This window comes from Rhinoderma darwinii, chromosome 4, assembly GCF_050947455.1.
Source record: "Rhinoderma darwinii isolate aRhiDar2 chromosome 4, aRhiDar2.hap1, whole genome shotgun sequence".
Classification (NCBI taxonomy): Eukaryota; Metazoa; Chordata; class Amphibia; order Anura; family Rhinodermatidae; genus Rhinoderma; species Rhinoderma darwinii.
The window spans coordinates 361,133,449-361,159,153 of NC_134690.1; the positions used below are offsets into that span (position 1 = coordinate 361,133,449).

The 25,705-nt window shown below is 42.5% G+C and overlaps 1 protein-coding gene across 1 annotated transcript in view; it reads left to right on the forward strand.

The window, feature by feature from the left end:
• Positions 1-25,486, forward strand: part of LOC142760560 (uncharacterized) — a 121,052-nt gene extending 95,566 nt beyond the window's left edge. Inside the window, exons 2-4 of the mRNA XM_075863752.1 lie at positions 15,002-15,084; positions 22,798-22,895; positions 24,750-25,486. Of these exons, the coding sequence (XP_075719867.1) occupies positions 15,002-15,084; positions 22,798-22,895; positions 24,750-25,345 (777 nt within the window). The 3' untranslated portion in view covers positions 25,346-25,486. The remainder of the gene's footprint in view (positions 1-15,001; positions 15,085-22,797; positions 22,896-24,749) is intronic.
• The last annotated feature ends 219 nt before the right edge of the window (positions 25,487-25,705 follow it).

Sequence of the window (25,705 nt, forward strand, 5' to 3'; positions counted from 1 at the left end):
TGTCTTGAAGCAACCCTCCAGTTGCCACAAAAAAATTAACTAACGATAGTAGAATGATTTTTAACTTACCTAGTGTCCATCACGTTGGTTCTTCTCTCTCCATTGCCTCGTTTTCGGTCCCTGTTGTCTTCCATACAACATGGCCGCCGCTGTCTCAGACTTGCACAGGGAGCATAGTCTGCATGTCTGAGACACAACCCCTCCTCCTTCTACACTGCCCTCTGAAGTGTCAGTAGCAATGGACCACCGCTGATGTCATAAGCGCTGGTCCATTAGAGGGCAGTGAAGAGGGAGGAAGGGGCGTGTCTCAGACATGTAGACTACACTCCCTGTGCAAGTCTGAGACAAGTTTCAGCGCTAGATACAGCTGCTCTGTAAACAGGATACAAAGCAGCTGTATCTCAAAAAGTAAAAATAATTGTTAATAAAAAGTATTTAGAAAGTTGCGCCAAACATACTGATAGACTGTTTTATTTCAAATAAAAAAAACTTTCAATTTCAAAGGTGTACATAGCCTTTAATCTCCAGAGGTGACAAGTCTTCTTTACCATAAGAACTGTGAATCTGTGGAATAGTCTACCCCCAGAGCTGGTCACAGCAGGAACAGTAGATGGCTTCAACTAAAGCTTAGATAATTTCATAGAAGTAACATCAATGCTTGTGTAAATCTATAGAATTATTGTTTGAATGTTGACCTAGTCTGATCGCCACTTGGGATCAGTGAGGACTTGTTTCCCTTTTAGGGGGCCTTGGCTCATGCCTTATGGGTGTATTTTTTCCTTCCTCTAGATCAATAGGGGTAAAACAAAGTTATAAAATTTAGCTCTACCCCTTACCATTATCTACATCCTTTCCCTTCCCCTAGTTGAACGTCATTAGACATTAGGACCCTGTTTATGAGACATGTAGTATAGAATACATACTTAATGTTTCTGCAGATTCACAGTGTAACGTTGTGGGATTTACACTTTACGGCAGTTATGTACTAGTATATGTATTACCAGAACAATCCGGATAGTAAATGGGAAGTTTCCAATAACAAAATAATGCTATGGAATTGTTACATAAGCAGTTCCCAAATTGGTCCATCATAAATAACATTTCCCATGGCACTGAACACATATAGTACATCAGTCTATTACAATGAACAAAAAGAACACATTTAGTTTTAATATTATTGTTTCCCCCAATTAACCGTGTTGTGTTTTAATTTGGGAAAATATGGGAAGATTAATAGTTTAATTAGTCAGTGGGAAAAGTCACAATGAAGATTTTCTCAAAATGAGCATATTTACGTCTAGGTAATTAAAGTGAATTAGATGGCAGCACCTGTTTTGGCTGCCAGTTGCACGGTATTTATGGGTGGGCATGTATCTGAGTCAGACATGCAAACACAATATAAGTCCTGCTTTTCTAAATGGCATCTTTATATCTCTGTTCAAACATGCCGCTTGTCCAATAAAATAATGACAAGTAAAATATATTCACTTAGTAGATTAATGTCAAGAGATTATTTTCCTTCTTATCAACATGGTAACATTGCTTATGTTTTTGAGAATGTATTAGATATAAAAATCGTTCTGAATTTTCACAATAGATTCTTTATATTATGGGGGACATCTGTGGCAGATGCATTGTTATGGGGATATCTGTGGTCATCACACTGTTATGGAAGCTTCTTTATCTGGAACACTGTTTTCATTTGTGGATGACACTCTGGGATAGAGAGCATCTATGGTGGACACATTATGGCTGCACATTGTTATGAGGGCATCTGTATGAACCACAGTACAGCGCATCGTGGCTCAAACATCATATCCCTCTTGTGATCCTACACATATGCATGCAGTCTTTGTTTAAGGGACACCTCATTGGTGCTCTCCCAGATATAGGGAGTACTGGGCAATTACACAATTTGTACCCCTAACGCCAGCCTTGCCATACATATTAAAGTATCTGCTGATCCCGTCAAAATGGTGTGGCATCCACCAACAGACATCTTATGCGTGCAGCCAGCTTTATTTCTTAACCCAATTCCACACGATTGTATACATGTATTTGATCATTGATTGTGCAGGTACTAGACACCAATACCAGCCTTTTAACACCTGATGTACTGCAATCAGTACTGATCGCGAGGCAAACAAAGGGTGGGCTTCCCGTGGTTCTTTCCCTGTCAGCATTGGCATTGCGATCACTGGAGATGACTGTGAAATACTAATAGTCGTGGTTCTAAAAAAGGCTCCCAGGTCTAACTAGTAGTAGTGACAGATGCGTGTGCATTTTTCATACATAGACAGTACTGTATCATCATATAGATAGACACTTTATCACCGAAAGTATGTGGACGCCTGACCATCAAACCTATATGAACTTGTTGGACCTCGCATTCCAAAACCATAATCATTAATATGAAGCTGGGCCCATAACGACCGACACTCTTCTGGGAAGGCTTTCCACAAGATTTTGGAGTTTGTGTGGGAGAATATGTGTTCATAGAGCCTGAAGAGTATTCGTGCGGTTAGAACCTGATGTTGAATGAGAAGGTCTGGTTTGCAATCGGCGTTCCAATTCATCCTAAAGGTGTTTCTACCACACCAAACTCATCAAACCATGTATTTATGGATCTCGCTTTGTGCAGTGGGGCCTAGTCATGCTAAAAAAGGAAAGGGCCTTCCCCAAACTGTTCTCACAAAGTTAGAAGCATACAATAGTGTATGAAGTTAGAAGCATACAATAATGTCTCTTTATGCCATAGACTAAATATTACCCTTCACTGGGAATAAGGGATTTAGCCCAAACCCTCAAAAACAGCCCCAAACTATTATCCCTGATCTACCACATTTTACATTAGGCACTATGCATTCTGGTAGGTAGCATTCTCCTGGCATCCGCCAAACCCAGATTTGTCTTTCAGTCTGCTAGATAGTGAAACTTGGTTTATTACTACAAAGAGCAAGTTTCCACTTCTCCAGAGTCCAGTGGCGGCGTACTTTACATGACTCCAGTCGATGCTTGGCATTGCACATAATGGTCTTAGGCAGGTGTGCAGAGTTAGTTTGGATCTCTGTAGTGATGAGGATAGGTGATTTATAAAGGCTTTAGCACTCGGTTGCTCCGTTCTGTAAATTTGCGTACTAATTCATGGCTAAGCTGCTGTTACCTATAGACGCTTCTACTTCACAATATTAACACTTACAGTCAGGACTGATCTGGCAGATCAGACATTCCCAAACTTAGTTGTGGCAAAGAAAACATCCTGTGACAGTGCCATTTTTACATCAACCCATACTACTAGCAATGTTTGTTTATGCAGGTTGCATGTCTCTGTTGCCTCGTTCTCGGTCCTTGTTATCTTCTATCCAAGATGGCCGCTGATGTCTCAGTCTTGAATAGGGAGCGTAGCATGCAAGTCAGACATGACCCCTCCTCCTCCTTGACTGTCTTCTGATAGACCAGCACTGATGACGTCAGCGCTGGTCCATCACTACCGACAATTTCCCTGCTGTTTACCTTGCAGGGGTTTCCGGCTATAGCAGCGTCAGTACAGAGAGACGGTGCTGGGGATGTCAAAACGTATCTTCTGTAGGTAAGTATAGCACTGTATGTTTGTAGCCTTGTTATGTCTTTTACTGTCTCTGTTTTTGTTTTTTACATGGTTCCTTGCATTGGACTACGTCGGATCGTCGTGGATGGTAAAAGAGGGCCGTAGTCAGGGAGTGTTTATTTCAATAAAGTTTTTTTCTTTTACTGTATACCAGCGTTAGTAATGAAGGTGTCTGACTGACACTTCCATTGGAACTGTAAATGGCGGATAAAAGGAATTTCACTGTATAGGTGAGAATGTGAATGTTATACAGCGGCTAAATTCCAATTCAGCACATTAGAAAATAAAGGGCACAGATGTTTTTTAATTCCATGCTGTATTTGGTTAATGGGCAATTAATTATATACATTTATTTGGATTGATCATTATATAGATGGGTTTCCCAGAATGCAGTGTCCCAAATGGGTGGTTAATTATAATAATAATTATAATAATCATGACACATACTGTACATACAACATAGTAACATTACAAATGTTTTAATCTTATCCAAATTGATCTGTGATGCAAGGCAAACCTCCTCTTAGGCCTCATGTACCCGACCGTAGCCATGTGCATGGCTGTGATTTTCGGGTCGGACGGCCACGGAATGTCACCCGTGGGCCGCCCGCAATTCGCATGGCCGCGTGCATTAATTTCTATGAGCCTTTCTATGAGTTCTTTTTGCGGTCCAGGCTCCTGGGCCATGCACGGTCCGTGGAAACCACGGTCGTGTGAATGGGCCCATTGAAGTGAATTGGGCCGCAATTCACCCGCATATTTGAGGGTGAATTGGGGCCGCAAAAATACGTTCGTGTGCATGGGACCTTATGGTTTCTACAAATGTTAATGGCAGATTCAGCCCCACATAAAATATGTCAATGATTTGGTAAAGAAAAAAAACGTTTTAGTAGTGTACATGACTCCTATAAACCTTGAACAAATAAATGGAAATAGACATAAAAGGGGTATTATGGTTTCAGCAAATAAAGCTGATTCATTGTTTACTAAAAAGGTAAAGGGGTTTTGCTGTCATTAGAAATTGATGGCCTATCTTCTAGATAGGCCATCAATATCTGATCGGTGGGTGTTCGACTTTCGGCACCCATTTACTTGAATGGGAAAGACTGTAATACTGTGAATCTCCACTGCAAATGTGTTGGCGATTCACAGTACGGAGCAGTGACAGGAGGGAAGCGGAAGCAGCGCTCGCATAATAAGATTTCTACTTGCAGTCATGCAATGGAACCTTTCATTGTTTACTTTCAGCGTATAAAAATCAGTCCTGTACTTGGGATACAGGTGCACCACTTGCTACAGTGCCGTTATCAGAACTCTGTCTTGGAATAAGACAAGCACCTGTGTGTCCATCACAGGTCAGATTTTTACCTCCTAAATGGAAACAAGGAGGGTTCCAAATCATGTTTCGAGCAGGGATCTTGAAAACCATGAGAAATACAGAACGTATACTGTAAAATGGTATAACTGTTCATTATACAATGAATAAGCTTTATTTGCTGAACCGGTAATACTCCTTTAACACATCTCCCATCATTGCTTGTATGGTAAATTTTTGTTTTTAAAAGATCATGGTCAATTCAAACTCTTGACCTCCTGTCACTATTTAAACCTGCAAACTCCAGTCACTAGGGGAACCTCTGGTAGCCCTAGTAACTGGAATATTCTATATTAATACTAGTTGTCAAGAAATGCGGCAAAAATATTTTCTCTATGCCCAAAATACATAGACCTCAATTGACATGAGTTTTTTTTATTTATAGATGAATTGACCATAAACTTTGTTTTAATTTGAGATATGAGAACATTCAGCTCCTTCTTGATACAAGACAGGATAAACAATCAAGTTAAGAACTGTGAGCACTGTTATTTTCTCCATCTTATTGAGATGTATACTGGAAAAAAATGCCACTTTGCTGCTTTTAATTAAATGTCAGCTTCCAAAATAGAAGCCTCGCTAAACCCACAGCTTAAATGTGTCTCATCTTAATATAGTGACAAATAAAAAAAGAGATCCAGGTCTAAAACCTAAATATAAGCTTAAAGGGGTTTTCCCACAAGGGACATTTATGACATATCCACGGGGCCCCCTAAATCCCGTTCTACCTCTTTGTGTGTCGGCTGATTTCCGACCATGAAGGTGGAAGGTGGAAACAGCGTAACTCGCTGAGCTACGCTGTTTTTGTAAGCCCCATAGAACCCCATAGAACTGAATTGTTGTTACGGAAACAGCGTAGCTCGTTTAAAGCCCCTTTAAACGTGCTGTAAAGGCTTCTTGGGGTGAACATACAAGATGATTTTTGGGGGAAATAGGACAATGCAATTGATAACATAATCACAGCTAGTCACCTAATACAACCCTTGGCACTTAACTGGTTGGGGACACTGGACGAGAATACTCGTCCTGAGCGGCGGTTGCTTGCCGCATTAGGATGAGCATTCTCATCCTGTGTGACACACAGTGTGCGCACGCAATCAGTTGCGGAGCAACAGCTGTAACACACAGCCACAGCCCCGCTCTAACAGCAGGGATAAGGTAAATCTCTCCTTTCCACCACCAATAATCCCTTGAATGCCGCGATCAAATCTGACTGTGGCATTCACAGGGAAAATGAGCAGGGGGACCCCCCTTTGATCGCGTCACAGGGAATCCCTGTGATGTAATCAAGGGCACATGCCATATATGGATAGACAGCCCAGGGTTCATTGCAAGACCCCAGGGCTGTCTGATCATATATTCCTGTTGTTTGGGCATACTGAGGTAAGAAATTTATAAAGTTTAGAAAATATAATTTCCAAAATATTAAATAATATACAAATATTTTGTATTGCCGCGATCGTAACAACCTGTACAACAAAAGTATATCATTATTTATGATGATCGGTATATGGTGTAAAAGATAAATAAACAAAATCTGCAGCAGAACTGTTTTTTTTCTGCATTTTTGCCAAAATAAAAATTAATATAAATTTAACGATAATGTAAATTTTCCAAAAAATTGCACCTACGTTAAGTACAACTCGTCCCACAAAAAACAAAGACTCATCCAGCTAAAAAAAAATAAAAATAAAAAGTTATGAGTCGGGATGCAAAGAGAGAAATATAAAAAAAAATTGTTCAGTCCTCAAGGCCAAAATCGGCCATGTCCTTAAAGGGGTTGTCCACTACTGAACAACTGATGACCTATCCACGGATAGGTCATCAGTATATCATCGGTGTGGGTCCAACATCTGGACCCCGCACCGTTAAGTCGCTCTGACTGCCTCAGGGCCACTGGCGTAGCTATAGGGGTCGCAGCGGTCGAAATTGCGACCGGCCCCGAAGCCAGGGGGGCCCACGGCCTCCCGCACCACATCAATAAAAAGTTACTATAGTAACTTGGGCCGCGGGCCCCTGTTACTATAGTAACATACTTTACTTACCTTCCTGGTTCCGGATCGCAGCGGAGGTCATGACGTCAAGCGCTGTGCGCAGCGCACAGCATCGAGACGACAGAACTCCCGCCGCGGCCGAAGAGGAAGGTAAGGTTAGCCCTGACTGGCGGGGTCCGACTCCCGGGACCCGCCAATCAGCTGTTTTGAAGGGGCCGCAGCACTCGTACAAGAGCTGCTCCCCTTCATTCCTGTCACTTCATTCCGGTCACACTGTGAATCCATGTCGGCGATTCACAGTGTGAGCGAGTAGTGAAATGAAGGGGAAGCAGCTCTCGTACAAGTGCTGCGGCCCCTTCAAAACAGCTGATTTGAGGGTCCCGAGGATAGGCCATCAATGTTTAGGGACTGTACAACCCCTAAGCCTACGATGTAGCAGGCTTAGGGGACCCATGAGACAGGATCACAGATTGTGTGATCCTGTCTGCTGGGCCCTGTATCTAAGCCAATCACATGGTAGGCTTAGATACATGGCCCATGCGTGATCCTGTCTGCTGGGCCCTGTATCTAAGCCAATCACATGGTAGGCTTAGATACATGGCCCATGCGTGATCCTGTCTGCTGGGCCCTGTATCTAAGCCAATCACATGGTAGGCTTAGATACATGGCCCATGCGTGATCCTGTCTGATGGGCCCTGTATATAAGCCTACCACACTGTAGGTTTAGATACAGGGCCCCAGCATACAGTAATCTTATACTGTATAAGATTACTGTCTGCTGGACCCTGTATCTAAGCCTACGTTGTGGTAGGCTTAGATACAGGGTCCCACAGACAGTATCACACATGGGCCCTGTATCTAAGCCTAACACATGTGTTACTAATCGTTTTTTGTGTGTTTTCTTACAGGTTCGGTCGTTGGACTACGTCGGATTCCATTACGACTTCGATGACAGCTTTTTTTTTATTATCAATAAAATGGTTAATGAGGGCTGTGTGGGGTTTTTTTTTATTTCAATAAAATATTTTTTCTATCTCTTTGTGGTTTTTTTAAACTATATTACTACTGCCTTAGTAATGGCCGCCGGCTGATTGACAGCATCCATTGCTAAGGCGGGGCTTAGTGTTAGCCGATGCAGAGGCTAACACTAACCCCCTTTATTACCCCGGTACCCACCGCCACCAGGGGTGCTGGGAAGAGCCGGGTACGATCCAGTACCTGACAATCTGTAGTGATGGTCGGCCACTGGGGTGGCCGCAGGCTGGTATTATCAGGAGGGGAAAGGCCAAAAACAGTGGCCCTTCCTACCCTGGTGATGCTAGGCTGCTGCTGCTTTATTGTATCTGGCTGGTTATGAAAAATGGAGGGGACCGCACGTAATTAAAAAAAAAATAATAATAATTGGAAAGAACGATGTGGGGTCCCCCCCAATTTTCATAACCAGCCAGATACAACACAGCAGCAGCAGGCAGCATTACAAGGGTGGGAAGGGCCACTGTTTTTGAAATAAAAAAACACAACCCTCATTAACCATTTTATTGAAAATAAAAAAAACGCTGTCATTGAAGTCCTTGTATCCGAAGTCCAACAACCGAACCTGTAAAAAAAACACAAACACACAAAAATAATCAGTAACACATAAAGAAGCAAAATTATTATTCTTACCTATCTTGGGTCCAGCGCTGGAGACGCAATGTCAGCGAGCTGGGCCCTGTATCTAATCCAATCATGTGTGATACTGTCTGCTGAGCTGTGTATCTAATCCAATCATGTGTGATACTGTCTGCTGGGCCCTGTATCTAATCGTATCTTGTGTGATACTGTCTGCTGGGCCCTATATCTAATCCGATCATGTGTGATACTGTCTGCTGAGCCACTGTATCTAATCCTATCATGTGTGATACTGCCTTCTGAGCCACTGTATCTAATCCTATCATGTGTGGTACTGTCTGCTGAGCCACTGTATCTAATCCTATCATGTGTGGTACTGTCTGCTGAGCCACTGTATCTAATCCTATCATGTGTGATACTGTCTGCTGGGCCACTGTATCTAATCCTATCATGTGTGATACTGCCTTCTGAGCCACTGTATCTAATCCTATCATGTGTGATACTGTCTGCTGAGCCACTGTATCTAATCCTATCCATAGTTTATAGGGTCGTAGTGCTATAGATATGCTATGCTGTCTCATATACACACATTTTTTTTTGGGCGGACACATATGTATTGGGGCTATTTCCCCTGACATTTTAAGCCCTATGTGTATGTTCACATGGCAGCCTCCGTTACGGCTGAAATTACGGTGCTGTTTTCAGGAGAAAACAGCATCGTAATTTCAGCCGTAATGGCATGTGCATGCGTCTTTCGCAGCGTCCATTACGGACGTAATTGGAGCTGTTTTTCTATGGAGTCCATGGAAAACGGCTCCATTTACGTCTGAAGAAGTGACAGGCACTTCTTTGACGCGGGCGTCTTTTTTACGCGCCGCCTTGTGACAGCGGCGCGTAAAAAAAAAATTACCGTCGGCACAGAACATCGTAAGACCCATTCAAATGAATGGGCAGATGTTTGCCAACGCTTTTGAGCCGCATTTTCGGACGTAATTCAATGCTAAAACGCCCGAATTACGTCCGTAAATAGGGTGTGTGAACCCAGCCTTAGTGACGCCCCCGGCTGCTAGTGCTGCATTGTTGGGTCACTCAGGAGACCCAGCGATGCAGCTGAAAGCTGCGGACCGTCGGCAATGAAAAGTTTGCGGGGGGGGGGCCCAGTAAGAATTTCTGCATCGGGGCCCATGAGCCTTTAGCTACGCCCCTGCTCAGGGCACCAGATGTTATGGCCCATTATGCAATGTACAGAGCAGGAAACAGTTGGCTCCGCACATAGCATAGCGGCCGTGCTGCCGAACTGCAGCTCTGCCCTATTCACTTAAATAGGGCAGAACTGCAGCTCGGCTGTTATTCAGTGGTTGGAGCCAACTGCTTCCGCTATGTAAGTCTGGTGCTCGGAGGCAGCCGGAGCGGCTTAACGGTGGATAGGTCGAAAAATTGTCCAGTAGTGGACAACCCCGTTAAAGGGTTAAAGAAGTAAATCTGTCACCTCAGTATGCTTCCCTAGGTAAGGGCAACATATTACAAGGACAAGTCAGTTTTCCTATTAGGCAAAACGGCACTAAAAAATATTGGAGTACTCAAAGAATACACTGGATTCATAGTTACAGCATGAGTCAGGTGTACTCATGAAGAGAGTGTTCCCCCTGCTTCTCCTCACATCCCCCCATCCCCCTTACAGTGTTTGACGGCCGGCTATTGTGTATCTGCATACACAGCAGCCCATCAATTACTGTGAGGAGGGCAGGAATATGAGGAGGTGAGTGGAGCGTTCTCCTCATGAATACATTGGACTCATGAGTATGGTGTATTCTTTGATCACTTTTATTATAAATTTATAAAGAGGTCTGGCTTGGGGTCTGAAGTAATGTAGTAATCTGGTCTGGGATCTGAAATAAATAAGGGGTTAATTAGTTAAGGGGTCTGGTCTGGGGTCTACATGAAATTGCTATGGGTAAGACCGCAGAGAGTCGGAGATACTCACATTTAGGCCTTACACGAGCGTATTTCACAGCCGTGATACGCGCATGAACATCACGAGCGTCGCACGGACCTATGTAAGTCAATGGGGCCATTCAGACATTCCGTGTTTTTCACGCAGCGTGTGTCCGCTGCGTGAAACTCACGACATGTCCTATACTTGAGCGTTTTTTGCGCATTACGCACCCGGTGCATGAAAATCACGGATAGCACCCGGACGCACTTCCGTGTGCTGCTCGTGATTCGCGCAACAGTTGTTCAAGAAATGATGGGAAGAATAAAACCACCTCCTTCATTTCATTTTCTAAACATCAAAACCGCGTGTCATAAGAATGCCATACGTGCAAAATTCACGCAGCCACGCACCAAACACTGATGACATACGGAACTGCAACATGCGCGAAACGCTGCGTTTTTTGCGTGCGCACGTTCATGTGAATTTCGCCTTAGCAGTCTGACATGTGCATACTGCTGGCCTGTCAAGAGTACAGTTCAGGGGAGGAGGATACTGACTGAGTTACAGGGGTCATTGTCTGTCTGATGTTCCCAGAGCTAAGTAGAAAATAACACTCAGTGTGAAGACACTGTCCCCAAAACCATGCTCACTATTTACTCATGTTGGTGTGGGCTTTGTGGCTTTATTTGCCATTATTTGTGCCACAAAACAGTGCTTGTAAATACACCCAAAACCTGTCCAGTGTTATTTGGGTGGAAAATGTGGCAACCCCAAGCCTAGTAAATATGGCGATCAACCGAAATACCATTCTTGTGCCAAAAAACTGGCCAAACTGCATTAGTAAATATGCCCCATTACATTAATAAATATGGCAATAAAGAGAGTTATCATGACAGTCAGATACTAGGCATTCTGATTCATATAAATGTAGTGGTCCGTTCTTTCATCAATCCATTGTTACCACAGTACTAGATGGCAGTATTAATGTACAGGGTGGGCCATTTATATGGATACACCTAAATAAAATGGGAATGGTTGGTGATATTAACTTCCTGTTTGTGGCACATTAGTATATGGGAGGGGGGGAACTTTTCAAGCTGGGTGTTGACCATGGTGGCCATTTTGAAGTCGGCCATTTTATATCCAACTTTAGTTTTTTCAATGGGAAGAGGGTCATGTGACACATCAAACTTATCGAGAATTTCACAAGAAAAACAATGGTGTGCTTGGTTTTAATGTTACTTTATTCTTTCATGAGTTATTTACAAGTTTCTGACCACTTATAAAATGTGTTCAAAGTGCTGCCCATTGTGTTGGATTGTCAATGCAACCCTCTTCTCCCACTCTTCACACACTGATAGCAACACCATAGAAGAAATGCCTCCCGATCTAACCCCCTTAGACTTTTATCTTTGGGGTCATCTGAAGGCAATTGTCTATGCTGTGAAGATACGAGATGTGCAGCAACTGAAACTACGGATACTGGAAGCCTGTGCTAGCATTTCTTCTGCGGTGTTGCTATCAGTGTGTGAAGAGTGGGAGAAGAGGGTTGCATTGACAATCCAACACAATGGGCAGCACTTTGAACACATTTTATAAGTGGTCAGAAACTTGTAAATAACTCCTGAAAGAATAAAGTAACGTTAAAACCAAGCACACCATTATTTTTCTTGTGAAATTCTCCATAAGTTTGATGTGTCACATGACCCTCTTCCCATTGAAAAAACTAAAGTTGGATACAAAATGTCCAACTTCAAAATGGCCGCCATGGTCAACACCCAGCTTGAAAAGTTTCCCCCCTCCCATATACTAATGTGCCACAAACAGGAAGTTAATTTCACCAACCATTCCCATTTTATTTAGGTGTATCCATATTAATGTCCCACCCTGTATTTCATCTGACAGCAGAAAGATGTATATGGTTTAATGTGGACCACAATGGGCAAGATTTATTAATACTTGGACCGTGTGCCAGTCTATTACACTAATGTCACATTCCTCAACCTAAGATAACTTAAACACTTTTTTTTTATTAGTATTATTATTAGTAGTATTATTATTATTAGATAAGTGGTGGAAGAAAAATTGATCACACTGAATGCCAGCAGTTCCCACGAGCTACATCAATTTAACGTTCGTTCCAAACACACTATTTTTTAATGCATTTATGTGAGAAAACTGTCTGTGGTCATCCCTTGTGACTTAGGGTGTGTCAATAGACTCTGTATTGTCAACACATTTTTACTCTGAGGAAGATGGAAGTTTAGCACTGAAACGTGTTGCAGATGTGTTGGCTGGAACAGTTAAGCTGTCCATACACATCTGAAAGTAGCCAGATGGTGTATGGAAAGCTAGTCATATGACAGATCATTTGTGTGAACAACAATAAAAAAAAACGTCAAAAACTTTTTAAAAGAACATTGCCCTCTGCACCATGCCGGAATCTTAGGCTAATATGTCTTATCCCAAGTGCTGTCTTGTGCATTTTGTGTCTTGACTACACTACTGCCTTGGCCTTCTGTATCTCCACCTGATACTCTGCTGTTTAGTTGGGTATTGGCCCATTCTCTTTTTTTTTATTACGACTTGATTATTCGTGGTACTTCTGCCTCTCTCAGATTGCCTTCCTGGTATTGACCCTTGGATTTGCTGAATTCCACATCCACTCTACTCTACCCGCCGTCAACCGGTGACTACTCTACGTGATGGGTCCTGGGGATCCAACTGGGAATGTCCTTTTTTGAAAATCAGGGATATTCCTTTATATTCTGTACCTTGGTTTAGCCAGTGCAAAACCTGTTATAGCTGTTTTGTAACAAAAGCTTGGAGATTAGTTTTCGTGGCAGAATTAGGTTTTATATATATATATATATATATATATATATATATATATATATATATATATATATATATATGCAAGCTAGCATCTGTCTATTGTAACTCATTGTGCTGTGATAGCTCTGCATACACAATATGTCGGAATTCCTAGCTCCTTGTCACAAGTCACAGGCTATATTCACACTGTGGCTGGGGCTGATTATAAGTTAATGGGGTCCATCAGGTGCCATTTAGATCTTTTGTGTGATGGATTCAGCACAGCACAGTGGCTTCCAAATGTGAATAGTGGCTGTGTCTATGTAAATGTATGGTTGTGTTTTAGTTCTGCTTCCCAAAAAATATTTATTTAGTTTTGGAGACAGAACAACTACATATATTGAATTAGTCATCAACATATGTCTCACAGGACAATCGGTTAAGTGGCTAGTTGTCCAAAGGTGTGAATAACCACCTCCCAAGTATTTAATAGAAACTCTGCTATATATTAATACATAAGAAACAAAGGAGTCATACACTATTACCATTATTTCAAAAAGCATAGAAAAATTCAAATTTTATTAAATAACAACACATATAAAATAGAGAATTCGAATCGGACAACTGTATATGAGCTACATACAGAACAGTAATAGCACATAGGTAGCAACAGAAACTCTAGTACAGAGGGCTAACAAGCCATATCTGGAGTGGCTACGATAGTGAAATATTGAATCAACAATTGGGTATACAGAGGCAATATATGTAGCAATGTAATTACCAAGACAATATGCATGCAAAAATGTGTCTATGGAGGTAAAAGCAGTTATATAAGTGCTATATATGGCTTAAAAAGTCATATCCTCTGGCACTGGTAAACATACTGACGCTTCAAACAGAGAGGGAAATGATTTCCCCAGAAGACAACAGTGATGAGAATGTAAAGAAATGGCATGACTAACCCATGTTGTTCAGATGTCCTGTGAGCTCCAAAGACGAACCCGACGCGCGTTTCGCGTGGATAGCTTTGTCAAGTTATTGAGTTAGACAAGTTTCCAATGCCTGGCCTTAAGATGGAGAAAGCAATGTCTGTATACACTGAGTGGAGTATTATAACTTTCTGCTCAGATGCCAGAAACTCTGAAAAAAAACATATGAATAAAAATGGCTCTGGGTATTTTTGTCTAAATAAAGTCATAGGGATTTGTCTTTTTAAAAAGCATCATAAAACTTCCCAAAAAATAGACAAATTATGGCCATTATGCAGCTGTCACATTTCAAAATATAAAAGACAATAGGACTGTCCACGGTTTCTTTCATTGGCTTAGAATCTGCTAAAAGCAATTTAGCCCTGTCAACAAACTGGCAATCACTGGAAATGCCAGGGGAGAGAGCACAATAGCTGTTGATACAAGGCTAAAATTCTGAAAGTTTGTCTGCAAAATTTTTGTCAGTGTTATTATATTCATAAAGGAAATGTGTCTTTTCTGGGAGAAATCGAAATGTTTTCAAAATGTCATTTTTATCCTTACGTTAGCCAGACACAAGAAAATGTTTTTCCACTATAACACATTCCAGACTTAGAGTAGCAACTTGAAAACATTGGCGCTTCCATTTTTAACAGATTAATTTTTAACCCCTTAATACCCATGCTTATTTGGCAGCTAATTCATAGTAAAAACAAATATGACTTCACCGAAAACTCCCAGCATGACCTGATAAATGATCAGAGCCGGCTGGGACAAAGGTACGCCATATGCGTAGAAAATGCAGAATAAATCAGACCCCTAAACAGGGGCGTAGCTAAAGGCTCATGGGCCCCGATGCAAAAATTCTTACTGGGCCCCCCCCCCGCAAACTTCTCATGGCCGACGGTCCGCAGCTTTCTGCATCGCTGGGTCTCCTAAGTGACCCAACAATGCAGCACCAGCAGCCGGGGCGTCACTAAGGCTGGGTTCACACACCCTATTTACGGACGTAATTCGGGCGTTTTAGCATTGAATTACGTCCGAAAATGCATCTCAAAAGCGTTGGCAAACATCTGCCCATTCATTTTTTTTACGCGCCGCTGTCAAAAGGCGGTGCATAAAAAAGATGCCCGCGTCAAAGAAGTGCCTGTCACTTCTTCAGACATAAATGGAGCCGTTTTCCATGGACTCCATAGAAAAACAGCTCCAATTACGTCCGTAATGGACGCAGCGAAAGACGCCTGCACATGCCGTTACGGCTGAAATTACGGTGCTGTTTTCTCCTAAAAACAGCACCGTAATTTCAGCCGTAACGGACGCTGCCGTGTGAACAGACCCTCAGGGCTTAAAATGTCCGCCCAAAAAAAAGTGTGTATATGAGACAGCAAAGCATATCTATAGCACTACGACCCTATAAACTATGGATAGGATTAGATACATTGGCTCAGCAGACAGTATCACACATGCTAGGATTAGATACAATGACTCAGCAGACAGTATCACACATGATAGGATTAGATACACTGGCTCAGAAGACAGTATCACACATGATAGGATTAGATACAGTGGCTCAGAAGGCAGTATCACACATGATAGGATTAGATACAGTGGCTCAGTAGACAGTACCACACATGATAGGATTAGATACAGTGGCTCAGCAGACAGTACCACACATGATAGGATTAGATACAGTGGCTCAGAAGGCAGTATCACACATAATAGGATTAGATACAGTGGCTCAGAAGGCAGTATCACACATGATAGGATTAGATACAGTGGCTCAGCAGACAGTATCACACATGATAGGATTAGATACAGTGGCCCAGCAGACAGTATCACACATGATCGGATTAGATACACGGCTCAGCAGACAGTATCACACATGATAGGATTAGATACACGGCTCAGCACAGTATCACACAAGATACGATTAGATACAGGGCCCAGCAGACAGTATCACACATGATAGGATTAGATACAGGGCCCAGCAGACAGTACCACACATGATAGGATTAGATACAGTGGCTCAGAAGGCAGTATCACACAAGATACGATTAGATACAGGGCCCAGCAGAGAGTATCACACAAGATACGATTAGATACAGGGCCCAGCAGACAGTATCACACATGATAGGATTAGATACAGTGGCCCAGCAGACAGTATCACACATGATCGGATTAGATATAGGACCCAGCAGACAGTATCACACATGATCGGATTAGATATAGGGCCCAGCAGACAGTATCACACAAGATACGATTAGATACAGGGCCCAGCAGACAGTATCACACATGATTGGATTAGATACACAGCTCAGCAGACAGTATCACACATGATTGGATTAGATACAGGGCCCAGCAGACAGTATCATACATGATTGGATTAGATACACAGCTCAGCAGACTGTATCACACATGATAGGATTAGATACAGGGCCCAGCTCGCTGACATTGCGGCTCCAGAGCTGGACCCAGGATAGGTAAGAATAATAATTTTGCTTCTTTATGTGTTACTGATTATTTTTGTGTTTGTGTTTTTTTTACAGGTTCGGTTGTTGGACTTCGGATACGAGGACTTCAATGACGGCGTTTTTTTTATTCTCAATAAAATGGTTAATGAGGGTTGTTTTTTTATTTCAATAAAATATTTTTTCTATGTGCTTGTATCTTTTTAAACTTTATTATCACCACCTTAGTAATGGCCGCCGGCTGATTGACAACCTCCATTACTAAGGCGGGGCTTAATGTTAGCAGGTGCAGAGGCTACACTAACCCCCATTATTACCCCGGTACCCACCGCCACCAGGGGTGCTGGGAAGAGCCGGGTACGAACCAGTACCCAACCATCTGTAGTGACGGGCAGGCACCGGGGTGGCCGCAGGCTGGTAGTATTAGGCTGGGGAAGGCCAAAAACAGTGGCCCTTCCCACCCTTGTAATGCTGCCTGCTGCTGCTGTGTTGTATCTGGCTGGTTATGAAGATTGGGGGGGACCCCACATCGTTCTTTCCAATTATTTTTTATTTAATTTTTTTTTAAATGACGTGGGGTCCCCCCCATTTTTCATAACCAGCCAGATACAATAAAGCAGCAGCAGCCTAGCATTACCAGGGTGGGAAGGGCCACTGTTTTTGGCCTTTCCCCGCCTGATAATACCAGCCTGCGACCGCCCCAGTGGCCGACCATCACTACGGATGGTTAAGTACTGGATGGTACCCGGCTCTTCCCAGCACCCCTGGTGGCGGTGGGTACCGGGGTAATAATGGGGGTTAGTGTTAGCCTCTGCATCCGCTAACACTAAGTACCGCCTTAATAATGGATGCTGTCAATCAGCCGGCGGCCATTACTAAGGCGGTAGTAATATAGTTTAAAAAAAAACACAAAGACATAGAAAAATATATTTTATTGAAATAAAAAAAAAAACGCACCCCTCATTAACCATTTTATTAATAAAAAAAAAGCTGTCCTGGAATCCGCCGTAGTCCAACGACCGAACCTGTAAGAAAACACACAAGAAAAACGATTAGTAACACGTGTGTTAGGCTTAGATACAGGGCCCATGTGTGATACTGTCTGTGGGACCCTGTATCTAAGCCTAACACAACGTAGGCTTAGATACAGGGTCCAGCAGACAGTAATCTTATACAGTATAAGATTACGGTGTGCTGGGGCCCTGTATCTAAACCTACAGTGTGGTAGGCTTATATACAGGGCCCATCAGACAGGATCACACATGGGCCATGTATCTAAGCCTACCATGTGATTGGCTTAGATACAGGGCCCAGCAGACAGGATCACGCATGGGCCATGTATCTAAGCCTACCATGTGATTGGCTTAGATACAGGGCCCAGCAGACAGGATCACGCATGGGCCATGTATCTAAGCCTACCATGTGATTGGCTTAGATACAGGGCCCAGCAGACAGGATCACGCATGGGCCATGTATCTAAGCCTACCATATGATTGGCTTAGATACAGGGCCCAGCAGACAGGATCACACAATCTGTGATCCTGTCTCATGGGCCCCCTAAGCCTGCTACATCGTAGGCTTAGGGGTTGTGCAGTCCCTAAACATTGATGGCCTATCCTCAGGATAGGCCATCAATAGCTGATGTGTCTCCCGGGACCCGCCAATCAGCTGTTTTGAAGGGGCCGCAGCACTCGTATGAGAGCTGCTTCCCCTTCATTTCACTACTCGCTCACACTGTGAATCGCCGACACCGATTCACAGTGTGACCGGAATGAAGTGACAGGAATGAAGGGGAGCAGCTCTCGTACGAGTGCTGCGGCCCCTTCAAAACAGCTGATTGGCGGGTCCCGGGAGTCGGACCCCCCCAGTCAGGGCTAACCTTACCTTCCTCTTCGGCCGCGGCGGGAGTTCTGTAGTCTCGATGCTGTGCGCGGCGGCATAGCGCTGTGACGTCATGCGCTGCGCACAGCGCTTGATGTCAGGACCTCCGCTGCGATCCGGAACCAGGAAGGTAAGTAAAGTATGTTACTATAGTAACAGGGGCCCGCGGCCCGAGTTACTATAGTAACTTTTTATTGATGTGGTGCGGGGGGCCGTGGGCCCCCCTGGCTTCGGGGCCCGGTCGCAATTGCGACCGCTGCGACCCCTATAGCTACGCCAGTGCCCCTAAATGAATTTAGACCCAAAACCCCTAAATGAATCATACCCCAGGTCAGACCCCTAAATCAGACCCCAGATCAGACCTCTAAATTCATCAGACCCTTAAATCAGACCCCCTAATTTAATTTAGACCGCAGACCAGACCCCTAAATGAATTCAGATCCCAGATCAGAACTTTAGATCAGACTCCAGACCTCTAAATGAATGAGTCAGACCCCAGATCAAACCACTAAGTTATATACCAGACTCCTAAATCAGACCCCAGGCCAAACTACTATGGCACTTTTCACAAAATAGATTTTTCAGGAGGAAGGCTGACCCTCAGATTTCTGTTGTGGTTTGCACGCTGTTTTCATAGACGCTGTTTTCGTGAAGAAATATGCTATGGAAACAACATCAAGAAGTGATATGTCACTTTATTTCAGCAAGGTGGTTAGCAACGGTAGGATTTTTACAAGCGGAATTCATTCAGGGTGAATTTCCGATGTGTGAATAAGGCCAAAATAAGACCCAAGATCAGACTAAAAAAAATAAACATGTATTTACTTGTCTCTCCTCGCTCCCCACTAATCTTGTCTTCAGGGCTCTTTGCACAGGTCATGACACCAGCCAGGTTCAGGACGTTGTATGTGCAGCAGCACACATTGTATGCTCAGCGCTCATATAAGGTGCAGTACTATGGTAGAATACCATTTCTTCCTTCTCTTATTGGTGCCTATATCTGACAGCCAGGGTCCAAACCCAATGGCTGCATGATCTTTTTAATGCAAAACATGGAGCTGTAGAATAAGAATAAGACCCCTTAATGACCTCCATATGTGTATTGGCCGATATTTTTTTATTTAAATCCATTGTTTCATTTGTAAGAGGGCAGAATAACGTAGAAGGCTCTGATGTTTTGCCCCCTTAATAAAAGACGGAGTAAATATTACACGATGTTTCTTTGTAAAAACTACAGAACAGAACACAGTAAAACCTGAGACAACAACCCAACATTTATGTTAAAAAAATGGTCTTCTTGAGGGCCAATTTGCATAGAATATTAGAGAATTTAAAATGCATCACAGAAAACATATGGTCTAGAACATTGGTGGTCTTTTGTAAAGTTTATATTAGTCATTTATAGAAATACGCTAATTTGTACATTTGTGACAGGTCACATTTTGCATGTACAGAATAGTAGCAGTGTATGCCTTCAGCTAAATGTTAAAGCCAGACCAGAATCTACAGAATTGTGGGATTGTGCTTAGTATGCAGAATTATTTATGGTAAATATATGGCCAGGCCTATGGTTCAATGCGAAGGACAAATGGGAGCTTTACCTTAAGTTATCTTCTGACATATACATGTCATAACATTTGTGAGAATTCATTAGTAAGGTCCCAGAGTGTAGGGGCCACTGTTTTTAGTAACCCACCCAAACATCTTCAGACCTGATTGAGTTTAGAACATTATCCCATTGACACAATAGAAGATAAACGCTCATACTCTTGGCGATACAAATGGAGTTTGGGGTCACATGAGGCATGGTATAATATTTTTTTTCCTTATGGATACAGAATCTGGAAGAAAAAAGACAGAGATTAAATTGGAGGCACACAGTGGTACAGTATGGGCCCATAGAATTTTATAGGTGTAGTATTATGGATCTGTACCTCACAGATCTATAATATGATCGTGTTTCTAAGGCCTAACTAAGGCTGAAATCACACTGTAATGTACGATTGGCGTATGCACTCAAAGTCCCTGGCGTATACGCCACCGCTAACCTTCTGGCCTCTGTCAGGCTGGTATATGTCAGTATACCTTTTTTTAACTGTATCGAATAGTGTAGTCTGCTATACTACTGCATACAGAAGCATCACGTAGAAAAACGTAAAGCGCACAATATATATTTTTAATATGAAAGCCTATGCATACAATGTAATACATCAGAGGCATCCGTCGGAGGTATATGTTGGGAAATCCTGCAAACAAATTCATGTTCAATTTGATGATCTGCCTTTTGGTCCTCCGGACAAGCAATAAGACTTGGCTGTGTATGGGCAACATTTCAAAAACAGTGGGTGAATAAGTAGTTGTATAAAAAATATAAACAGGAGTTCCCAAGTAAAATCAATCTACATCACAGTAAAAGAAAACGTCAACGCCTTGTAAACCAACTATTCTATATTTATAATAAATCTGTTAAAATAAACTCAATCAACTCTTCCTAGAAAAATTATGGCCTACAGTATCCTTATTTTTACATGCAGCAAAAACTATGACCTAACCTAACTACGTACATGTATATATATAAATATAACATCTTGTCAGATTGAGATGTTTCCACAGAGGATTTTCCATTATAAAGGAACAAATTGTCCACTTTAATTTCTAGCTGAAATCATTGACCTGGATAAAAGCACGCAAGTTCTTAAAATAACTTGGAATATCATGTCATTAAATCTGTATGAATAATCCCCCATAACATAAAGGGTTCAACTGTTACCCAAAGGCATTGACTTATAACCCAAATTAAAAATAAGAAAGTGTAAAGGGAAGTGTTTTATATATTTCTATCTATATACATGTGAGTGTAGAAATATATAGATTTGTCCCTCCAGAAAGGTGTATACCCATCCCCCTATTAGATAATGGTATTCCATGTGGCCCAGGCCCCTCCCTTTCACGTGCATGAGCCTGTGAGGTCACACAGGAGTGCACGGGGAGGTTTAAAAGGACAATCTTTCCCAAAGCTCACTCTCTTGTTCCTGCTCCCCAACTCCACTAAGGGTCTCCTCTTCCCTCCTGGCCTGCTCATGGCCCTTGCTGAGAGACCACACCAACTTGTACCACATGGACTGCTAAGTATCCACGTGTAGCAGCAGCTACACGTTATGTTCTCCCCCTCCTTACTTTAACCCTTTCCTAAGTTAACCCTTTACCCTTGCTATTAACCCTTAGAGTATAGGGAAAGCTATATTAGGAGGGAGTGATACAGAAATAGTGAGCGTGTATTGGATTGTAACTTAACTGTATTCATGTGTATGTTTAGGTATGTGGGTGGAGGCATAACATAGGATACCGTGTTTATACTGTACTACGTATAGTGTGAGTATACTCAGTATATATTAACGTGTTATGTGTATTCGGGTATACTGATACTATACTGTGATCACTTACTGTGTTCTGTGTTTAGTTTGGTGTATTTTATATGCAAGTGTGATTATTGTTAGTAATAAATATTACCCTTTATTTACTATACAATTGTATTTATTGTACGGTCCTATTCCGTAGAAGCAAAGCAAAGCAAGTAGACGTTAGTATAAGGAAAAGGTAGGGGAACTAGGCATAACCCTAGTGACCCTGATTATAAAGGGGGTAGTAATAGTGGGCGACCAAGTAGGTGAAACCCAGATATTATACCAGCCCTTATACACACGTGAGTGTGTAGTAAGTAAGTGAGTATATATATATTATTATATTTATAGTTATATGTATATAGCCCTTTAACATTGGCGAGCCAGCCCATACTGCTTTCAATTTATTTCTGTCTTTTGTACAATAAAGTTGTGTTAAAACGTGAACTGCAGATAGGCGGCGAGGCGTGGACAGGTAACGTACATACACGGTGTAGTGTTGGGTTATACTGTGCGCCTAGACCTTTTTGAAGTTCAGATGAGTAACACAATTTTATTTAAGGCTTGATACAGGATATAATTGATCAGCGAACCTATTTTTTTTTGTTTTTATTTTCTGAGGTATTAACGTCTTTTATTTTACTTTGCGGCATGCTGCTCTACGGCGACGAATCGTCGGGAAAGGAGCAACTTATACAAAAGAGTTTGCAGAAGTATCAACGTCGGCGTTCTTCCGGTGAAGTCCAGCTGATCGGGAAAAGGCGTTCCGGAAGAAAAGGACCTTTTTCAAAACAGCGGGTGACAAGGAGGACAACGCAGACGGAGATGACTTCTGCAACAGTGAGTATGGACTTCTCCACACTTAAACACCTCGCCAAACACAGTAAATTTAATCCAGTAACACCCACGACATACAAGTCAGCAGGAATGCTGTGGTCCACTCTGCTGGACGAGGCTTATACACATGATAAGTTGTGTATTAGCAAGAGGAGTGTTCTTAACAAAACCTCCAAACGTCTCCACATGCTCGCTAAACTTATCTGTGTGTATGAGGAGACGTGGAAACCTGATCACTCAGAAATGAAGAGTCATTCCCCAAATCTTCACTGCCATTGTTGTGTCAACAATGTGAAGCAGGTTTGTGATTTGCAGACACAACTGGCAGAGAATGCCCAATGTAGAGATCAGCAAATTTGCATGCTGGAATCGCAGGTGATAGATTTGAGAAATCGTGGTGATGATATTGATGCACGGCTGACTGGGTCTTATGCTGTGATCAATGCGTTTAAGGTTAAGGCAGCATCTACGGATGCGATCATTGCCAAGTTGAATGATGAGCTTGCTGCTAGGTCACAATTGGTTGCCAGTATGCAAAACATCATAAAAGATTTCTCAAAAATGTTACCGGCCTTGTCTTTTTCAAGGCCTGATTCCGCTGTAAGTTTGCCCTCTACAGGGCAAAAAGGGGGGAGTAGTAAGAGTGATGGATCAGATGTCACAAATCATGATCCCATCCAGAAACCTGAAGGTAACATTGTTACGAAAGTGTTACGCAGATGTAAGCGTACGATATTTAGAAGTGCATCCCTGGCCATGCAGAACTTTAAGAGATCATGCACTGCTGACTGCCCTAAGTCCAGCAGAGCATGAACTGTTAAATGTTTTGCATGTGCCAGATCAGGCCACATTGCGAAGTACTGCGAGTCTTTGAGTACTAAGAAATGTGGTCCTGTTAAATGCTTTAAATGTGGTCAGATGGGACATATTGCAAGGAACTGCCACGGCATAAGCAACCATGGAAAGCCCAGTGAAATGGCAATAGAAAATGGCCACGTCAGAACAAAACGTGGATTTAGACAAAATGGCTGCACAAGAGCCTCCTTACAGCCTTATGTGCTCCGCCACGTACTTAAGGGTCTAAATGACCAACCACAACTAGGGAGGAGTTTAGGAAGTTGGCCATAAATTGCATGTTCAGTCTGGTGTTACGTCTGTAATGGTTGTTTATGGTCTGTTGTGTTTGTCCCCAGTTGTCCGTTTGTTTTCATTTGTGTTTTTATTTTGTGGTTCTTTCACATATTCTTTTGTGGTATATCCCTGGTTATCAGTAATATGTATTTATACTATATGGGTGTTGCCTGTATTTATAATGCATAATTAGAAAACCACTCCAGGAAAACAACTGGAGAATCAACCATTGGATAGTGGTGTATTTGTGCCCAATGTTTTAATTGCTCTCTATTAGGATAACGTTGAAGTTGTTATTATACTGTGAACTCAGGTTGGGCGGTGCGAACAGGTAACATAAGTTCACGGTGTAGTGTTTTATGTTATTCTGTGCACCTAGACCTGGGGGGTTCAGACAGGTAACACAACTTCATCTGAGGCCTAATGCGAGTGCAATTAAATACAGCGAATAACAGTATGGCTGATTCTTTTGTGTTTAACTGGAGTTAGGAAACTTTGGACAGGGGGAGGTAACCCTGGCATTACACCCATATCTTGATTTTAAGATAATGGGTTTGGTAAGACAGGGATATAGTTTCACAAACCTGAGAATTGTGAGGAACCACAAAAACAGTGCTTCATCCACAGCTCCCCTCGGATATCCTGACCTATACCAGTGTTGGGATACCGAGGGGTCCTGTGAGATGAAGGCCAACCCAATACCCTCTTCAAACTTAAAATACATAGGTCAAGGATATTGGTGCTGGTATCAAATACAGAACGTTTCATATACTATCCACGCGACTAACTGCACCGAAAGAGGCATACTCCTCCCCGGAGCATACTGTACCCTTAATCCCGTATTAGGCGTTGATGTGGCGGATCAAAAGGGAAGAACTCCGGTGACACCTGAAAAAAGGCTCGACATCCGTCCAGACACCCCTGTGAGACTCCAGACGATTCCTCTTGGGTTTGGCATCGAACTAAGAAATCTCCTGCTAGACTTCAATGAGGAAGAGGATATCGTGGAGAAACTGAAAGATTCCCAACACCAAGCCACTATTCAGTTGGAACATGACTCTAAAAAGATCACAGGAATTGTGAACAACCTTGACGCGGACGCGGAAGTGTCTTGGTGGGAGAGCTTGTTCGGATATAGTCCCAAGGCCACTTCCTTCTTCAACTTGCTCATCCACCCAGTGATAATCCTTCTCACTCTTGTGGCGATTATGTACGTTGGACTGTTCTGCGTGTACCGAAGAATGAAAGGACTGGTTGAGCAAATACAACGAGGTCAAGCAGAAAGCCACGAATACATTCGTAGACGGGGTCTAAGGACATAGTGATACAGTCCTGCGACCCAGAATTGTTTATTATTGTATGTGTATATATATATTTGTAAAGTGTAAATCTTAATCAATGGGTCGTACAAAATTTTCAAGGTGTACATATAGACATTCTAGGTGTTGATATGTGTCCGCAACATAGGCATACTCAGTGAGGACGTGCCCGTCCCACAGCGAGTGTGTGTACGTGTAGGCGGGCATATATTTACAGCCTGTTGTCACCCCATTTGCATGTGTACCTTGCACGTGTTTATGAAGGAGTAGTATGAGATGCTGTTTGAGCATGAATCTCTATATGTACATATACCTATGGTTGGTGGGGGAATATTTTTGTATGTTTGGTTATTTTTCACTTTG